This window comes from Heloderma suspectum, chromosome 1, assembly GCF_057233095.1.
Source record: "Heloderma suspectum isolate Gila_16-S chromosome 1, 16-S_ref, whole genome shotgun sequence".
Classification (NCBI taxonomy): domain Eukaryota; kingdom Metazoa; phylum Chordata; class Lepidosauria; order Squamata; family Helodermatidae; genus Heloderma; species Heloderma suspectum.
In genome coordinates this window covers 123,777,257-123,790,244 of record NC_139458.1, presented here as the reverse complement: position 1 = coordinate 123,790,244, position 12,988 = coordinate 123,777,257, and the positions used below count along the sequence as shown (strand labels likewise).

Sequence of the window (12,988 nt, the reverse complement as noted above, 5' to 3'; positions counted from 1 at the left end):
GACAAGAGCCACTTACTCCAGACTCTTCTCCCCTCAGCCACAGCTGCCCTGCTTCTTCCATTCTTCCTGCTCCTGTCACACCAGTGCCCACAGTTCTTCTTCCCTCCACCTCCCCTCAAAGCAACAACAAACACACCAAAATACATGCTTGCTCCATCTCCCTTTTTTAAAGGCACCTTTCCCTTGAGAATCTGTAGTGTCTTTTTCCCATTGAGAAAATCGGAGCTGTGCTGCTGTTTTCTCCCTTCTTAAAGGAGCAGTTTTGCTATTCTGATCTGTCAGAGTCTGATCTGTCTTGACTCATTCTTAGAATGCAGGCTGTTTTCTCTATTCATAAAAGCACAGTTTTAATCTTTAATTTTTCACATATCCCAATGCTTGATGAGAGTCTCTGTGCACACCCTTGTGTGCATGTTTACTCAGCAGTAAGTTTTGCTCCCTAGTAAGAAGTAAATCTCTCTTCTCTGCAGTCACAAGCAGGGGAGTAAACCCCATTGAGTTCAGTGGGACTTCCTTTCAAGTAAGCCTTCATGGGGATCATGCTGCAAGGTTTGCTTTTTCTCCAGATACTTCCAGTAAACTTCCCTGAGCAGGGGAGCATGGACAGGGGTGGGGAACAACTCTCTCATTCGCTGAGCAGCACATACGGGGTTGATGATGTTTTTCATGAAATCGGCTTTGGCCCGTCAGGGGCACACAAAGCAAGAAAAGTGGGGGTTTAGGTAGTGCATACTCAGCTTTTCTTGAGTGTGCCCCTGATGGACCAAAGCCAATTTCATGAAAATCTGGGCAATACCCTGACACGCTTCTCATTCCATTGTCATGTAGATCCAGCCAAAAATAAAATATCAGAATTCACTATGGATAATCACCTCTGTATCCTAGATCTTCAGAGCTCATAAAGATCTATGCTCAAATCTCGCTAGTTCAGGGATGTTAAAATATGAGGTACCACTTCCTAAAGAGATGCATACAATTCGTGGGGTGACGCTGCAAGTATAAGAACATATTAAAGCAAGTTGAGACAGACTGGGAGAATACAGATGAAGATAAAGGAGGTGAAGTAAAATAGAAAAGAACAAAGAAAAGAAGGGGGAGACATTTCTGAAAGCCATTGTTAGGAGCTTGGAATTAAGTCAACTTAAATTGCAATTAGGACACTATGAAGCTGTGGCTAAATGGGATGTTGGCATTGGGAAAACCTGTTCTTTGATATAGAATACATTGTTTTTGATTATTCTACCTTCTAGGCAGAGCTTCTGAAAGTGCAGGAATATCTTTATGGGCACTTTAATATTAAGAACTCTACCTATACAGCCTCATCAAACCCCATCTTTACATTCACTTATGGAAGTGGATCACACTTTTTGCTGAATTCCCATGTTTTTATGGTGTCAGTCTAAGCTTGATGATGAATGTGCCAGAAATGTTGTCCAAGGTCTCCATAATTCTCCCCACCCCCACCCATTGCCCCCTATCTGTCTATTCCTGCTCACTTTGATCGCCTTATGGATTCCTCTGTGAAGAAAAAGTTTATATATGGAAATCTGCCATCAGAAGATGGCAAACAGCCAGTAATAGAGTAGGCCCAGTGTAATTAGATTTTTCAGAAAGTGGTGGCAGATGCTGCCTGAGTGGAGAAGGCATTCATCTTTTGCTAGTCAGAGACCAGAAGGAACAGCAAGGCACTGAATGTTATCTAGGCAAGTCTCTTGTCTTGCAGCAAAATAGCCCATATCCAAATGCTCCTAAAATATTAGGCCACAGCAGTCACAAGAGGAGCACCTTTCAGTGCCTTTCCTTCACAGAAGTATGGGCAGCATTTCCCAAAGGATAATGATAGTACTTAGGTACCAAATAATACTGACTGATAGAAGTAGGGATGATTCAGACTTCTCATACCTTGGGAAGAGGGGGTTGGATCCTGACTTAATCATACTTAGAGTAGACCCATTGAAATCAATGGGGCCTATGGTGGCCATGACTAATTTAAGTCCCATTGATTTCAAAGGGTCTACTTTTAAGTATGACTATGTCTAGATCCAACTTAGGGTATTTTTTCGGAATAGAAATAGAGGCACTTTTGCACTAAAAAAAACAACACCATCCATACATACATACATACATACATACATATATAGTCTCAGTCAGCTCCCAGAACAATTTTTTGTAACACTGTCAAGAGGGCTTCTCCACTCAGTCGTAATATCGGGCAAGCACATAAGGGGGAAGACGCTCCACCGGTTATCCAGGTCCCAAGCCATGTAGGGCTTTGTATGTCAGTACAAGCACCTTGAACTTGCTTGGCAGCTTATTGGCAGCTAGTGCAACTCCTTCAGCACCGGTGTAATATGTTCTCAGTAGGCTGTCGCATTCAGCAGCCTAGCTACTCGCATTTGCAACACTCATATTGTTGTACATGATATTCACTGTTCTACCACTAGAGGACGCATAATTACTAAAAACAAAATTTAAAAAACCCAGGCCAATCACACTTTTCTCCAGCATTGAATGGGGTTTACCATGACGTATAAAATAATTTGTAACACGTGAATATGAACTGCAGGCAGACAGATGAAACACAGCATTGTAAACAAGCTTGGAATTTCACTAATGGGTTATCAGTTAATGTATCACATGCACATGCAAACGCGAGTTCCACATCTGCAACACTTCATTTCAAATCAGCTCCAGAAAGCCTAGACTCAAGGTTCAAACAACCCATTAACACTATACTAACATCAGGATGATTGCTCTTGTTCCCTAGGAGATCACAGTAAACACAATTAGCCTGCATTCTTGCCCATACAGGTAGATCCCATTAATTTCAATGGGATTCATCCACATATGACTCTAGGTAGGATTGCAGCCTACATGACCCAGGTGGTAATACTATAAGACCTAGTCCAACATCCAACATAGGGAGGCAGCTAATGTGCTCACTGGCTGCCACCACGGTCCAGCGATAACTAAAGGCAGGAAGGCCCAAAGATCTGTTTGCGTCAACTAGCCTCTGCAGCAGAGATGGCAAACCTCAGGCCCATAAGCCAAATTCAGCCCTCAATGGTTCCCCAGATGGCCACACCCACTTTCCTTGGCCCCACCCCATTTCCCCCAACCACCAATCATTTGGTGGTTTCCAGGCTTTTGCACTTTTTTTTTTTCATTCTAAAAGTTAGAGTTGCCTCTCCTAAGGCTTAGTTACTGGCAGTGAGAGCTTTAAGCTGATGTATGCTAGTATTTACGCCCCACCCCTTTTGCTTTCAGCCCCGCTCACCACTGGAATGCAGCCCCCATGAGCTTCTCTGAAATTGAATTTGGCTCTTGGGATGAAAGAGGTCCCCCACCCCTGCTCTGCAGGATCCTTCACAGATTTTATGCCTGCCTCTACACAGAGAGGAAGGCTGCTGTTCTTTACTCTTACTAGCAGTCTAGACAGGGGGAAAGTGTTGTTGGCAGTGAAATGTTGGCATATGGTAATTGCCGCTTTCTGTGCACACTTGCTGATAGAGCTGCTGGTGGCCAACACTGTGATCTGCACAGATACTATGGTCACTATAGTGATGTATCTACTCTTGTTACGGAGTTGCATTGGCCGTGCTGCTGCAGACTGAGGATCCTGTTCTGACTAGCTGATGTCAGCAAAGGAGTGGCACAGGGATCATCTTGGCTGAAACATGGGACTGAGCTGTAAGTCAGAGCTAAAGTCTGTGTCTCTCAAATAGCTAGCATGAAATATTCATCTCAGATCTAGGAGGTTCTTCAGGCTGGATCTGTGCATACAACAGAACGCAGTGAAAATGAGATATTTCTGAGATAGTCGAATGGGATGTATCACTACCCCAGCAGTTTGAAGTGGAACTCAAATATGTGCAGAATTCAGTATCATTTTACCATTATAATACATGCTTCTGTCTCTTCAGGAGGATTGTGCCACTGGAAAAAAAAAAAACAGTTCTGGGTTGATGATTATATATTTTGAATCCACAATGTCTGCCTGATCCAGCCCTGTTTTTATATGTATGGGCAAACTGTTCATTCGTCCAAGCAGACATTTAACATAAGCTGGGAGCTTTGCTGCTCCCACAGGTGTAATTGATGGCAAATGTGTCAGGGACTCTTAATAGCAGAGCAGCCCGCTTCAGTCTGCCTTAGATTGCACCTCAACACTGTTTCTCCAGCTTCCTGTGCTCCTATCAGTTGAGCACCCTCTTTGTCAATCAGAGTATAAATCTACCTGAGATGTCCCTAAAAGTTGCACTGTTCCTTTCAGAAAGTGTCCTGTGCAGAGTTGTCTCTAAGCAGAATTATTTTTGCCCCTCAGTCTACTCTGCTGAAGGAATGGGCTGAACTCCCTCAACAAAACAACAGAAGAAAAGTGCAGAAACAGGCCCATGTATATTGACACATTCTTTTCCCCACTGGATTTATTCCAGCAAAACTACTTCCTCCAATCTGAGTGCGTGTTCTGTTTGCTAAAGGCCAAATTGTACTAATGCGCCCTCTGGCTGCTACCATGGTCCAGTGGTCGTCATGTAAGTGTGGCACTGTGCAATCCCTTTTGAACTAGGGGGAGGCTCACCAGCAGGATCAGGAGCTCAGCACATGGCATGCAGGGAGGGAGGGTTTCACCCTTTCCTCCTGCGCTGTGGCCCCCAATGAAAGCCCCCTTGCCACAAAGCTGCTCTTTGGCACAGCTTCCCTCCCATGCCAAAGAAGAGTTTGCAAAGGGGAGGGGGTGATTTTGTTGGCACTATGGCAAGGGAGGAAAGCGTTAAAAACCCTTCCCTGCATGCCACAGTCCCAATCCTAATCGGGGGCCCAGGAGTTCTTATCTAGTGTTTTTCAAAGATTCGTGCAATGCCAGGTTACACATTGGTACATGCATGGACTTGATTGAAATAAGGGAATCTACAGTGGACAAGCTGGCCAGACTGCCATGTCAGAGAGGAGTTTTGAGATAATAAAACCATTTTCTCCAAAAGGAAACTAAAGGTATGCCTCCCTAACATAGACATAGACATAACACAGACTTACTTAAAGCTGAATATGCCTATGTTAGGGAGGCCTGCCTTTGGTTTTCCAAGTGTAAATAATGGTTTGATCCTCATTTGGAGGGGACAAGCTTCCCTGCTTTCCCCCATTGGCTTTGCAAATTTCTATCTGCTCCTGTTTAGCCAATTATAGGAAGCCCATCACAAGGCATGGAAGTGAACGTTGGCTTTTATTTTGAAAGCCATGGGCACAAGCCAGTGGGATGGTCTCTTGCATAAGCTGCATTTAAATGAAAGCAAGTTGGACAATAGTGTATTCGGGGAAGGGGAAGTGGGGAACAGACAGGGAAGCACCTGGGAACAGAATAAATGGAATACAGTAGTTATTTGTAGGGTTGAAAGCTGTAATCAATAAGTTAAGTAACTAAAGCATTACTTGATTAAAATTTGCTCTCCACAATCAATCAATGGGGGTAAAGGTAGCATGTGCCTGTGTTTGCAGCTATTTTTGCTCTAGTGTGTAAGTAGATTAGGGAACAAAAAAGAAAATATTTAAGACTTTCCTTCTCACAATGGGTTGCCAGCTTTTTCTTATTAAACTCTAAGTTATTTTACTCCCTATGCAATGTTTCCAAAAGCTGTTTATACTGAGGTTTTGATAATATGCAAAGTTATTGAAATTTGATTAATTGATTATGAGCCAAATGATAAATCAACTAAATATACTTCAATTGATTGGTTGATTGATTGATTGATTGGGCATCCTAATTATTTGACTGTGATCAGGTAAACAGTCTATTATTATTATTATTATTATTATTATTATTATTATTATTATTACCACCAACATTTCTATACTGCCCCTTAGCCAAAGCGCTAAGGTTTACAAAGAATAAAAACCATTAAACATACAGTAAACAAAGTTTAAAAACCATTTGTATAAAAACACACAAACAATACATACAGAGACAACATGTATCTGAAACAACTTTAAGCAATCAACCATGACCATAAGACAAATCCAGGACCTGATTAAACTGATCGTATGCTAAATGCTTAAACTGCTAAATGCTTGAGAAAAGAGAAAAGTCTTGACCCGGCACCAAAAAGACAACAATGTTGGCACTAGGTGGGCCTCATTGGGGAGATCATTCCATAATTGGGGGCCCACCACTGAGAAGGCCCTCTCCTTTGTTGTCAGCTTCTGAGCCCCTCCTTGGAGGAGGCAACCAGAGGAGGACTGTAGATGCTGAGCATAGTTTAAGGGTAGGTTCATGTCTTGTATTGTCTCCAAGGAAGAGAAGCTTCACCATAAACAGCACATGTGTGAGGGAAAAGGAGGATAGTCTTGGATAGGATTGTGCTTAGTGAGGAGAAAAGTGAGGGAGAGAAAGGGGTGTGTGGGGGGGGTTGTCTGTGTGCAAGAGGGAATGTATGTGAAGCTGAGTGTGTGAGAGAGAAAAGATGCATGATAAGAGTGGCATAGAAAGTGTGTGGGACAAAAAGAGATAACACTGTGTGATGGGAGAAGATACGGTGAAATAAATGGGCTACAGAGAGAGAGCATGTATCAGAAACTAGGGGTGTACAAACCCCACTTACCTGGGTCTGCTGGGGGGTCTGCGGGGGGGGAGGCAATCCGGTCCTCCCCCCAGAATCCTCCCCAGCTGGCTCTGCTCCACGGCGAGTCCGCAGAGCCACCAGCCAGGGCTGGCCGCTGCCGGACTTCCAGCCACGGCCGGTCTTCATCCGCAAATGGCGTCTGGTGTAGCGGACGCCATTTGCGTCCTGCACTTTACCATGATAGGCTACATAAATCTTTGCGTAGCCTATCACATTAAAGAGCAGGGACGCAAATGGTGTAGCGGATGCCATTTTCATCCACAGTCCAGTGATACGGCCATGGCGGCCGTATCGCTGGGTCTTCAGAGATGGTGGCAGGGAGGATCCGCCGGCGAGGACTTTGCGCTGGAAGACAAGGTAGGAGATTCAATCCTCCATGGACTTCGGGGGGCCGGATTCAATAGAATCCGGCCTCATTGGGGTCCATGGAGGATTTCTCCAACATCCCTATCGAAAACTGGGGAAGACTATCCATTGATTGGGAGGCTAGGCTGGTGGAACATTTGTCTCATGTATACATTAGAATTTACTTGCTGAGCCAGCATGCTGGCTTTAGACCTCAAGTATATGTTGATATTACTTCACTTGTACAATTGACCAGAGTCTTAGCAGCAGCTCTTTCAGCAGTAGTTTGCATTCTGTCAATGCAACAGAGCTGCTGAACACTGAACCTCCTATTTCTTAAAAACATATATGAAACTGCATATAAATAAAAACAGGGACCTCTATGACAGCACTTTCCAGAAGTATTTATTCTAATGGTGCCTTCTGTTTATCTGTAGGGGTTCTTTTGTTTTGCTGTGATGTTCTGTGCATCAGTGCAGGCAACATATTGGACGATTACCAATAGTACTGTGGTAAGTAGAGCTTAATGATAAAACACCAAGAAAAGGTACTGTCTGATTGATAGTTAAGTACAGCAACAAACATCGGTTATCAAAATTATTGTGCAATTTCACACATTAATTACAAAATTGTCATTCATGTAAACTGGGAGCCAAATAAGTGTCAAGAGTTCGAGACAGCCACTCAAGTCTCTTTCAAGCACTGCTTCTGTGTTTGCATGCATCTACAACAGGATAAGTAAACAGAAATATATTTCTAATATGCTTGTGAAATTTACCACAGTTTGGGGATCAGACCAAGACATATCCAAAGGGAAAAATCCCCTTTCTGGAGGCTACCTGGTATCTGGAGCAGCTAATTTTCTGGCTTATGAAAGCATTGATAGTCATCATTGGAAGAACCTCTGTTACTTGAAAGATTTGGAGCAAGCCAAGAAATTGTGGGCAGCACTCTGTGCAGTTCATTCAGGGACATACTCAGCCCTCTTGATAGTTACCTCATGCTTTCTCTGTAACAGGTGTTATATAACTTGTGACATCCCCCTTTTAGATTTCAAAAAATTTATGTTCTAGTGGTCAAGTTGAAGGATTTTCTGCACCCTGAGGTATACACTTGGAGGGCAGACTAGGATGCCCACAGTAGCCCTGGTGGAAAACAGAAGCCTTTATGTCATCACCACCACCACCACCACCACCACCACCACCACCACCACCACCATGCCACCCCTACCCTGACTATCATAGTGTTCTCCCGCTCTGACCAATCTGCCTGCTTATAGTGCATACTGAGACCCTTGCTTGACTTGTTCAGTTTAAGTCAAGATCAAATGACATTTCAGGGTGTGCATGTGGGTTTGGGAGCAGTGCTTCTGTTAAGTCCTGGGGATAGACCATGCAGCCCACCAGACAACAGCCAGGTGGCTTAAATGGTGGTCTATCACAAAGAAGAGAAACTGGAATTGGTTGCTTTAGGGGCTTTGGGGAAGAAGTAAAAATCCCACAGCAATGCTGAAGAGAGGTGTTGCAAGTAGCCCACAATGTACCATGGACCAGGACCCTGAAACATCAACCTCAGAGGCTCCCAACAACTCATCCTCAGGTGAAGAAGCTCATGAGTTAACTGTTAAAGGAAAGGACTGAGGCACAGAAAGCTGTCACAAGTTTTCCACCTCCTCTCAGTACCCAGTTCTCCAGGAAGACCCCAGGAGCCTGCCCTCCTGCACCCAGAGGAGGTCACATTGCCATCCTCAGACTCTGAGGACTCTCCCATGAAAACACCAGCATACCACAGCCACCCCCACACTGTCACAGCCTGAAGCTACTAAAAAAGACCAAGCCCCTTTAAGAAAAAAAAGGCCTTAGTGTGGAGGTAGGACTAACCCATCTAAAGGAAGACAACCCCTACTTAAGGCTCAGTCACAATCTGCTGCTTGTTGGAGGAACATACAGACAAGCATGTCTGGCTTCCAGCCCCAGCATCACTCAGAGCTCTCCATGGTGCTGGCCTCTTCCCATTCCTTCCTTCCTTCCTTCCTTCCTTCCTTCCTTCCTTCCTTCCTGGGAACCCTGACTTGCCCTAAACCCTGCAGAGACCCAATCCATAGTGGAACCCTGTAATGTCGGCCTCACCAGCGGCCAGTGACACTCAGCCCTCAACATGACAGAGGCTGAACAGAACACATTGGCCTTTGGGCAAGCGAAAACATTGGCACATATACAGCAACCTTCACGGTGCATACACCAGTATGAAGGATTGGGAGAGGGTGCTGTTTTAAAAAGGCTTATTTTGCACAGGTGAATTTGAAAGCCACAGTTTTAATTTATATAATAAGGCTGCTTTATCCATTAACTGTAAAGCACTGAATCTTAAGAGGTTAATTATGCTCACTTCAGCTGTTCTAAGTTAAATGCCTATGAATGCTTCCTTTCAGGTTGTAAGGAAATTGCCTCCTTGGACAGGAGTGCTGCCAGTTCTCTCCTTTTCACATAGCCACTCTGATCCCATAGCCAGGCAAATATCCAATGGCAGTAAGTTTTTTGCTTTGGGTAGACTGCAGTCCTAAAAGATACTTATTTCACAGTGAATCTCATGGATACTCCTGGGACCTGCTTCCAAGTAAATATGTAGAATCAGGGTGTCAGTGAATGAATTTAAAACCTACACAAAGACAATATCCCCCTTAGCTTTGCTGTTGTCTCTGTTGCCAATAAAAGCCACTGTTAGCTGCTGGTTTTCTTTTGAGGAGTGAAAAACAATATCCTTATTTCACATTAAAAAAAAATAAGTAGGGGCTATAAAATGATAATTCAAATGCATATTTTGTGAAAATGATTCAAAGCACCATTGAAATATGTTGTTCTGTTAGGTCATTCAAAGGACTGATAGAACTCCCAGTCACCTCCCTAGTTTGGTACTCAAGCAGGATTGGGGGTATGAATCTCTATCACTCAATCAATTTTTCTTAACAATGAGCAGCCTAAAACACAACAGTTCTGGTATTATTAATCATGCATCTTGTCTGCTGTTAAGGAGCAACCTGGGCCTCAAAGATAAAGCAGCAGTCAGCTGTGTCGTTTGCAAGCATTATCAGGATAAATACATGGCACAAGGAGAATATGTTCATGGGTGAATAACAAGATCCCACAAAGCTCTGCTTAGCAGCTGTCATTACACACATTTACAAGTAACTGAGAATTGGCGTGTAACTGTAAAGTTGTTGCTAGAAGACTTTATAAATACAGGCTGTGCATGCAGCAAAATATTCAGTATCCAGTTGGAAGATTCCTCAAAGGTCATCTAGTCTAATTTCACACATTAATTACAAAATTACAGTGCTGGAAATCCACTATGACAGCATCCCTGATTAGTGCCCATTCAGCTTCTGCTTAAAAGCCTTTAATGAAGGAGAGTCCACCACCTTCCAAGGCAGTTGGTTTCATAGTTGTGTGTAATTGTATGTTGACTAATATTTATACAATGCCTCTGGCAGAGATCATCCAGAGCTTTGAAGAGATCTCTGGTCTTCTCAGTATGGTGATGGCCCTCATCCACTGCCACAGGCCCAGAGCCAGGTGAGTGTGGCTCCTGGCAAAGGTCATCCATCAGAGTGCATCCCTGTTGTTACCTCTGGACAGTAGCTTTTGATTCTATTGACCATGGTGTCTTGTTGGATCAACTCTGTGGGTTGGGGGTTGAGGGCACGGTGAAGTAGCAGTTCCAGTCCTACCTGCCAAATAGATTCCAGAAAGTGGCGGGGGGGGGGGGGGGCTTCTGTGTACCTCTATGGCAATTGTGCTATGGTTCCATTTTGTCTCGCATACTTTTTAAGATCTGTATGAAACTACTGGGAGAGGTCATCAGGGGATTTGGGGCAAAGTGCCAGCAGTATGCTGATGACACTCAGCTCTCTTTCTCCTTGTCATCAATCATGTGAGGCTGTGCAGGTGCTGGATCAGTGCCTCAAAGCAGTAATTGACTAGAGGAGGGCTAGTAGTCTGAATCCTGATAAGATGGAGGTTTTGTGGGTAAGCAGTTCTGACATCTGGTAATTGGGTAGACGGCCTTCTCTGGATCAAGCTGCACTCCCCCTGAAGGAGCAGGGGCATCGTCTGGGGGTATTTCTTGAGCCAGGTGTGTCAAGTGGTGGCCCCAGTCGCATGGGGTGGCCCCAGTGGCATGGGGCACCTTTGCTCGGTTTTGGCTGATGTGCCAGCGACAACTGTTCCTGAACAGAGATAGCTTAGCCACAGTGACTTGTGCTCTAGTAACCTCACATTTGGATTATTGTAATGTGCTTTATGTGGGGCTGCCCCTGAAGATGAACTGGAAATTACAGTTGATATGACATGAAATGTCAGCCAGGATACTGACAGGAAAGGCTGTCAGGGATCATATAACACTGATCAGGAAAGGAGCTGCATTGATTGCCTATCTATTTCAGGGCTAAATTCAAGGTGGTGGTGATGACCTACAAAGCCCTAAATGACTTTGGACCCAGGTATCTGAAGGAACACCTCTCCCTGTACCAGCCTATCCATGCTCTGAGATCTGTGGCAGAGGACCATCTTGTTGTTCCACCACTGGGGGAAGTACATCAAGTGGTGACATGAGACAGGGCCTTCTTTATGGTGGCACCCTGTCTTTGGAATGTCCTCACCCAAGAGGTATGCCTGGCACCAACTTTACTATTATTTCGGTACCAGGCTAAGGCTCATTTGTTCACCTGAGCACTTATGAGTGGTTTATGAGCAGCATGACTCTGCTGCTGACTGAGTGATCTTATTAGAGTTTTCTTTTTTAATTGTTAAATGTTTTAATATCATTGTTTCCTGAACTCGGATTTTTTTTTTTGGAAGGGCATGATATAAATGGAAATTATAAACAGATAGATAGAATAACATAAATAAATAACATACATACATACATACATACATACATACATAACAAATAAATAAAATAACAAATAAATAAAATAACAAACAAATAAATAAATAACATGATGGATGGATGGATGGATGGATGGATGGATGGATGGATGGATGGATGCTTGCCTCTGGCAATCAACAGTACAAGAGACAAAAAGATGGGAAAACGGGGAGCGGGGAGGGGGGAACCATCAAAGATCAAAAGCAGCCCTCCAATAAAACAGAGGATGGCTCAAAGCACTTGGCTTCTTCACACTGGATTAGGACAAGAAGCTTCCCTTACATGTAGGCAAAAGTAGCTTATGGAGCACCTGGCTTCTGCTGATCTCAGCCTCCACCTTCCTAGAAATAGGTTAATAATATGAGCAAATAAGCATAAGGGATCAATAGGGAATCCTGTGTATTTCGTATCAGTTAACGATGAGAGCCTCATTTCTTCCAAAATGCTAGAGCTGTGATGTACCACCTACCGCATAATGGCAGCCTTTACAACTGAAGCACTTCTGAATACATGGGGGTCTCTGATGGATTGTCTGATATTGCTCAGTGATGGGTCTTCTAGTGGCAATCCAGATGGATAGCACACGGGATTGCTGAATATTAAAAAACACACAGCAAGCAAACAAATTATCTGGCATTTTTGCTAATAATCCATCTCTCATCCATCTCTCAATGACAGATGCTAATATGGAGAGCTCTTTGTAAGCGATTGCTTGAGTAGCTAATGGTGGCTCGTTTGGCTCACACAAGCAGTGTTCTGCCACAAGGGAGCTCATTATCAGAAAACACCCTAACTTAATAGATTATGAAATGTTTCATATAGCTAAGAAAGTCACACCTTAAACCAGCTGCATTCAGTCATATTGTTATTCAGTTATAGCTAAGGTCAGTGGATCCAACTTGTGTAACTGTGTGTGTGCGTGCGTGCGTGTGTAATATATATGTACACACACACATACACACACACACACACGTGTCCAACAGACCAATTACATTTGGGGAAAATCATTTTTTAAAAGATATATGTCATTGTAATGCTTCCGCTGTAACACAACTACCTTGTGAGATGAGCCAGTCGTGCACACATCTTTATAATTGGTA

At 43.7% G+C, this 12,988-nt stretch overlaps 1 protein-coding gene across 4 annotated transcripts in view; it reads left to right on the top strand.

Annotated features, from left to right (window-relative positions):
• Positions 1 to 12,988, top strand: part of TSPAN32 (tetraspanin 32) — a 71,679-nt gene that overhangs the window by 15,899 nt on the left and 42,792 nt on the right. For 2 of the 4 annotated variants that reach the window (XM_084855835.1, XM_084855826.1), the window contains exon 4: positions 7,400 to 7,474. The exons of the other annotated variants lie outside the window; for them this stretch is intronic. In XM_084855835.1, the coding sequence (XP_084711961.1) occupies positions 7,400 to 7,474 (75 nt within the window). The remainder of the gene's footprint in view (positions 1 to 7,399; positions 7,475 to 12,988) is intronic. 4 annotated transcript variants of the gene reach the window in all.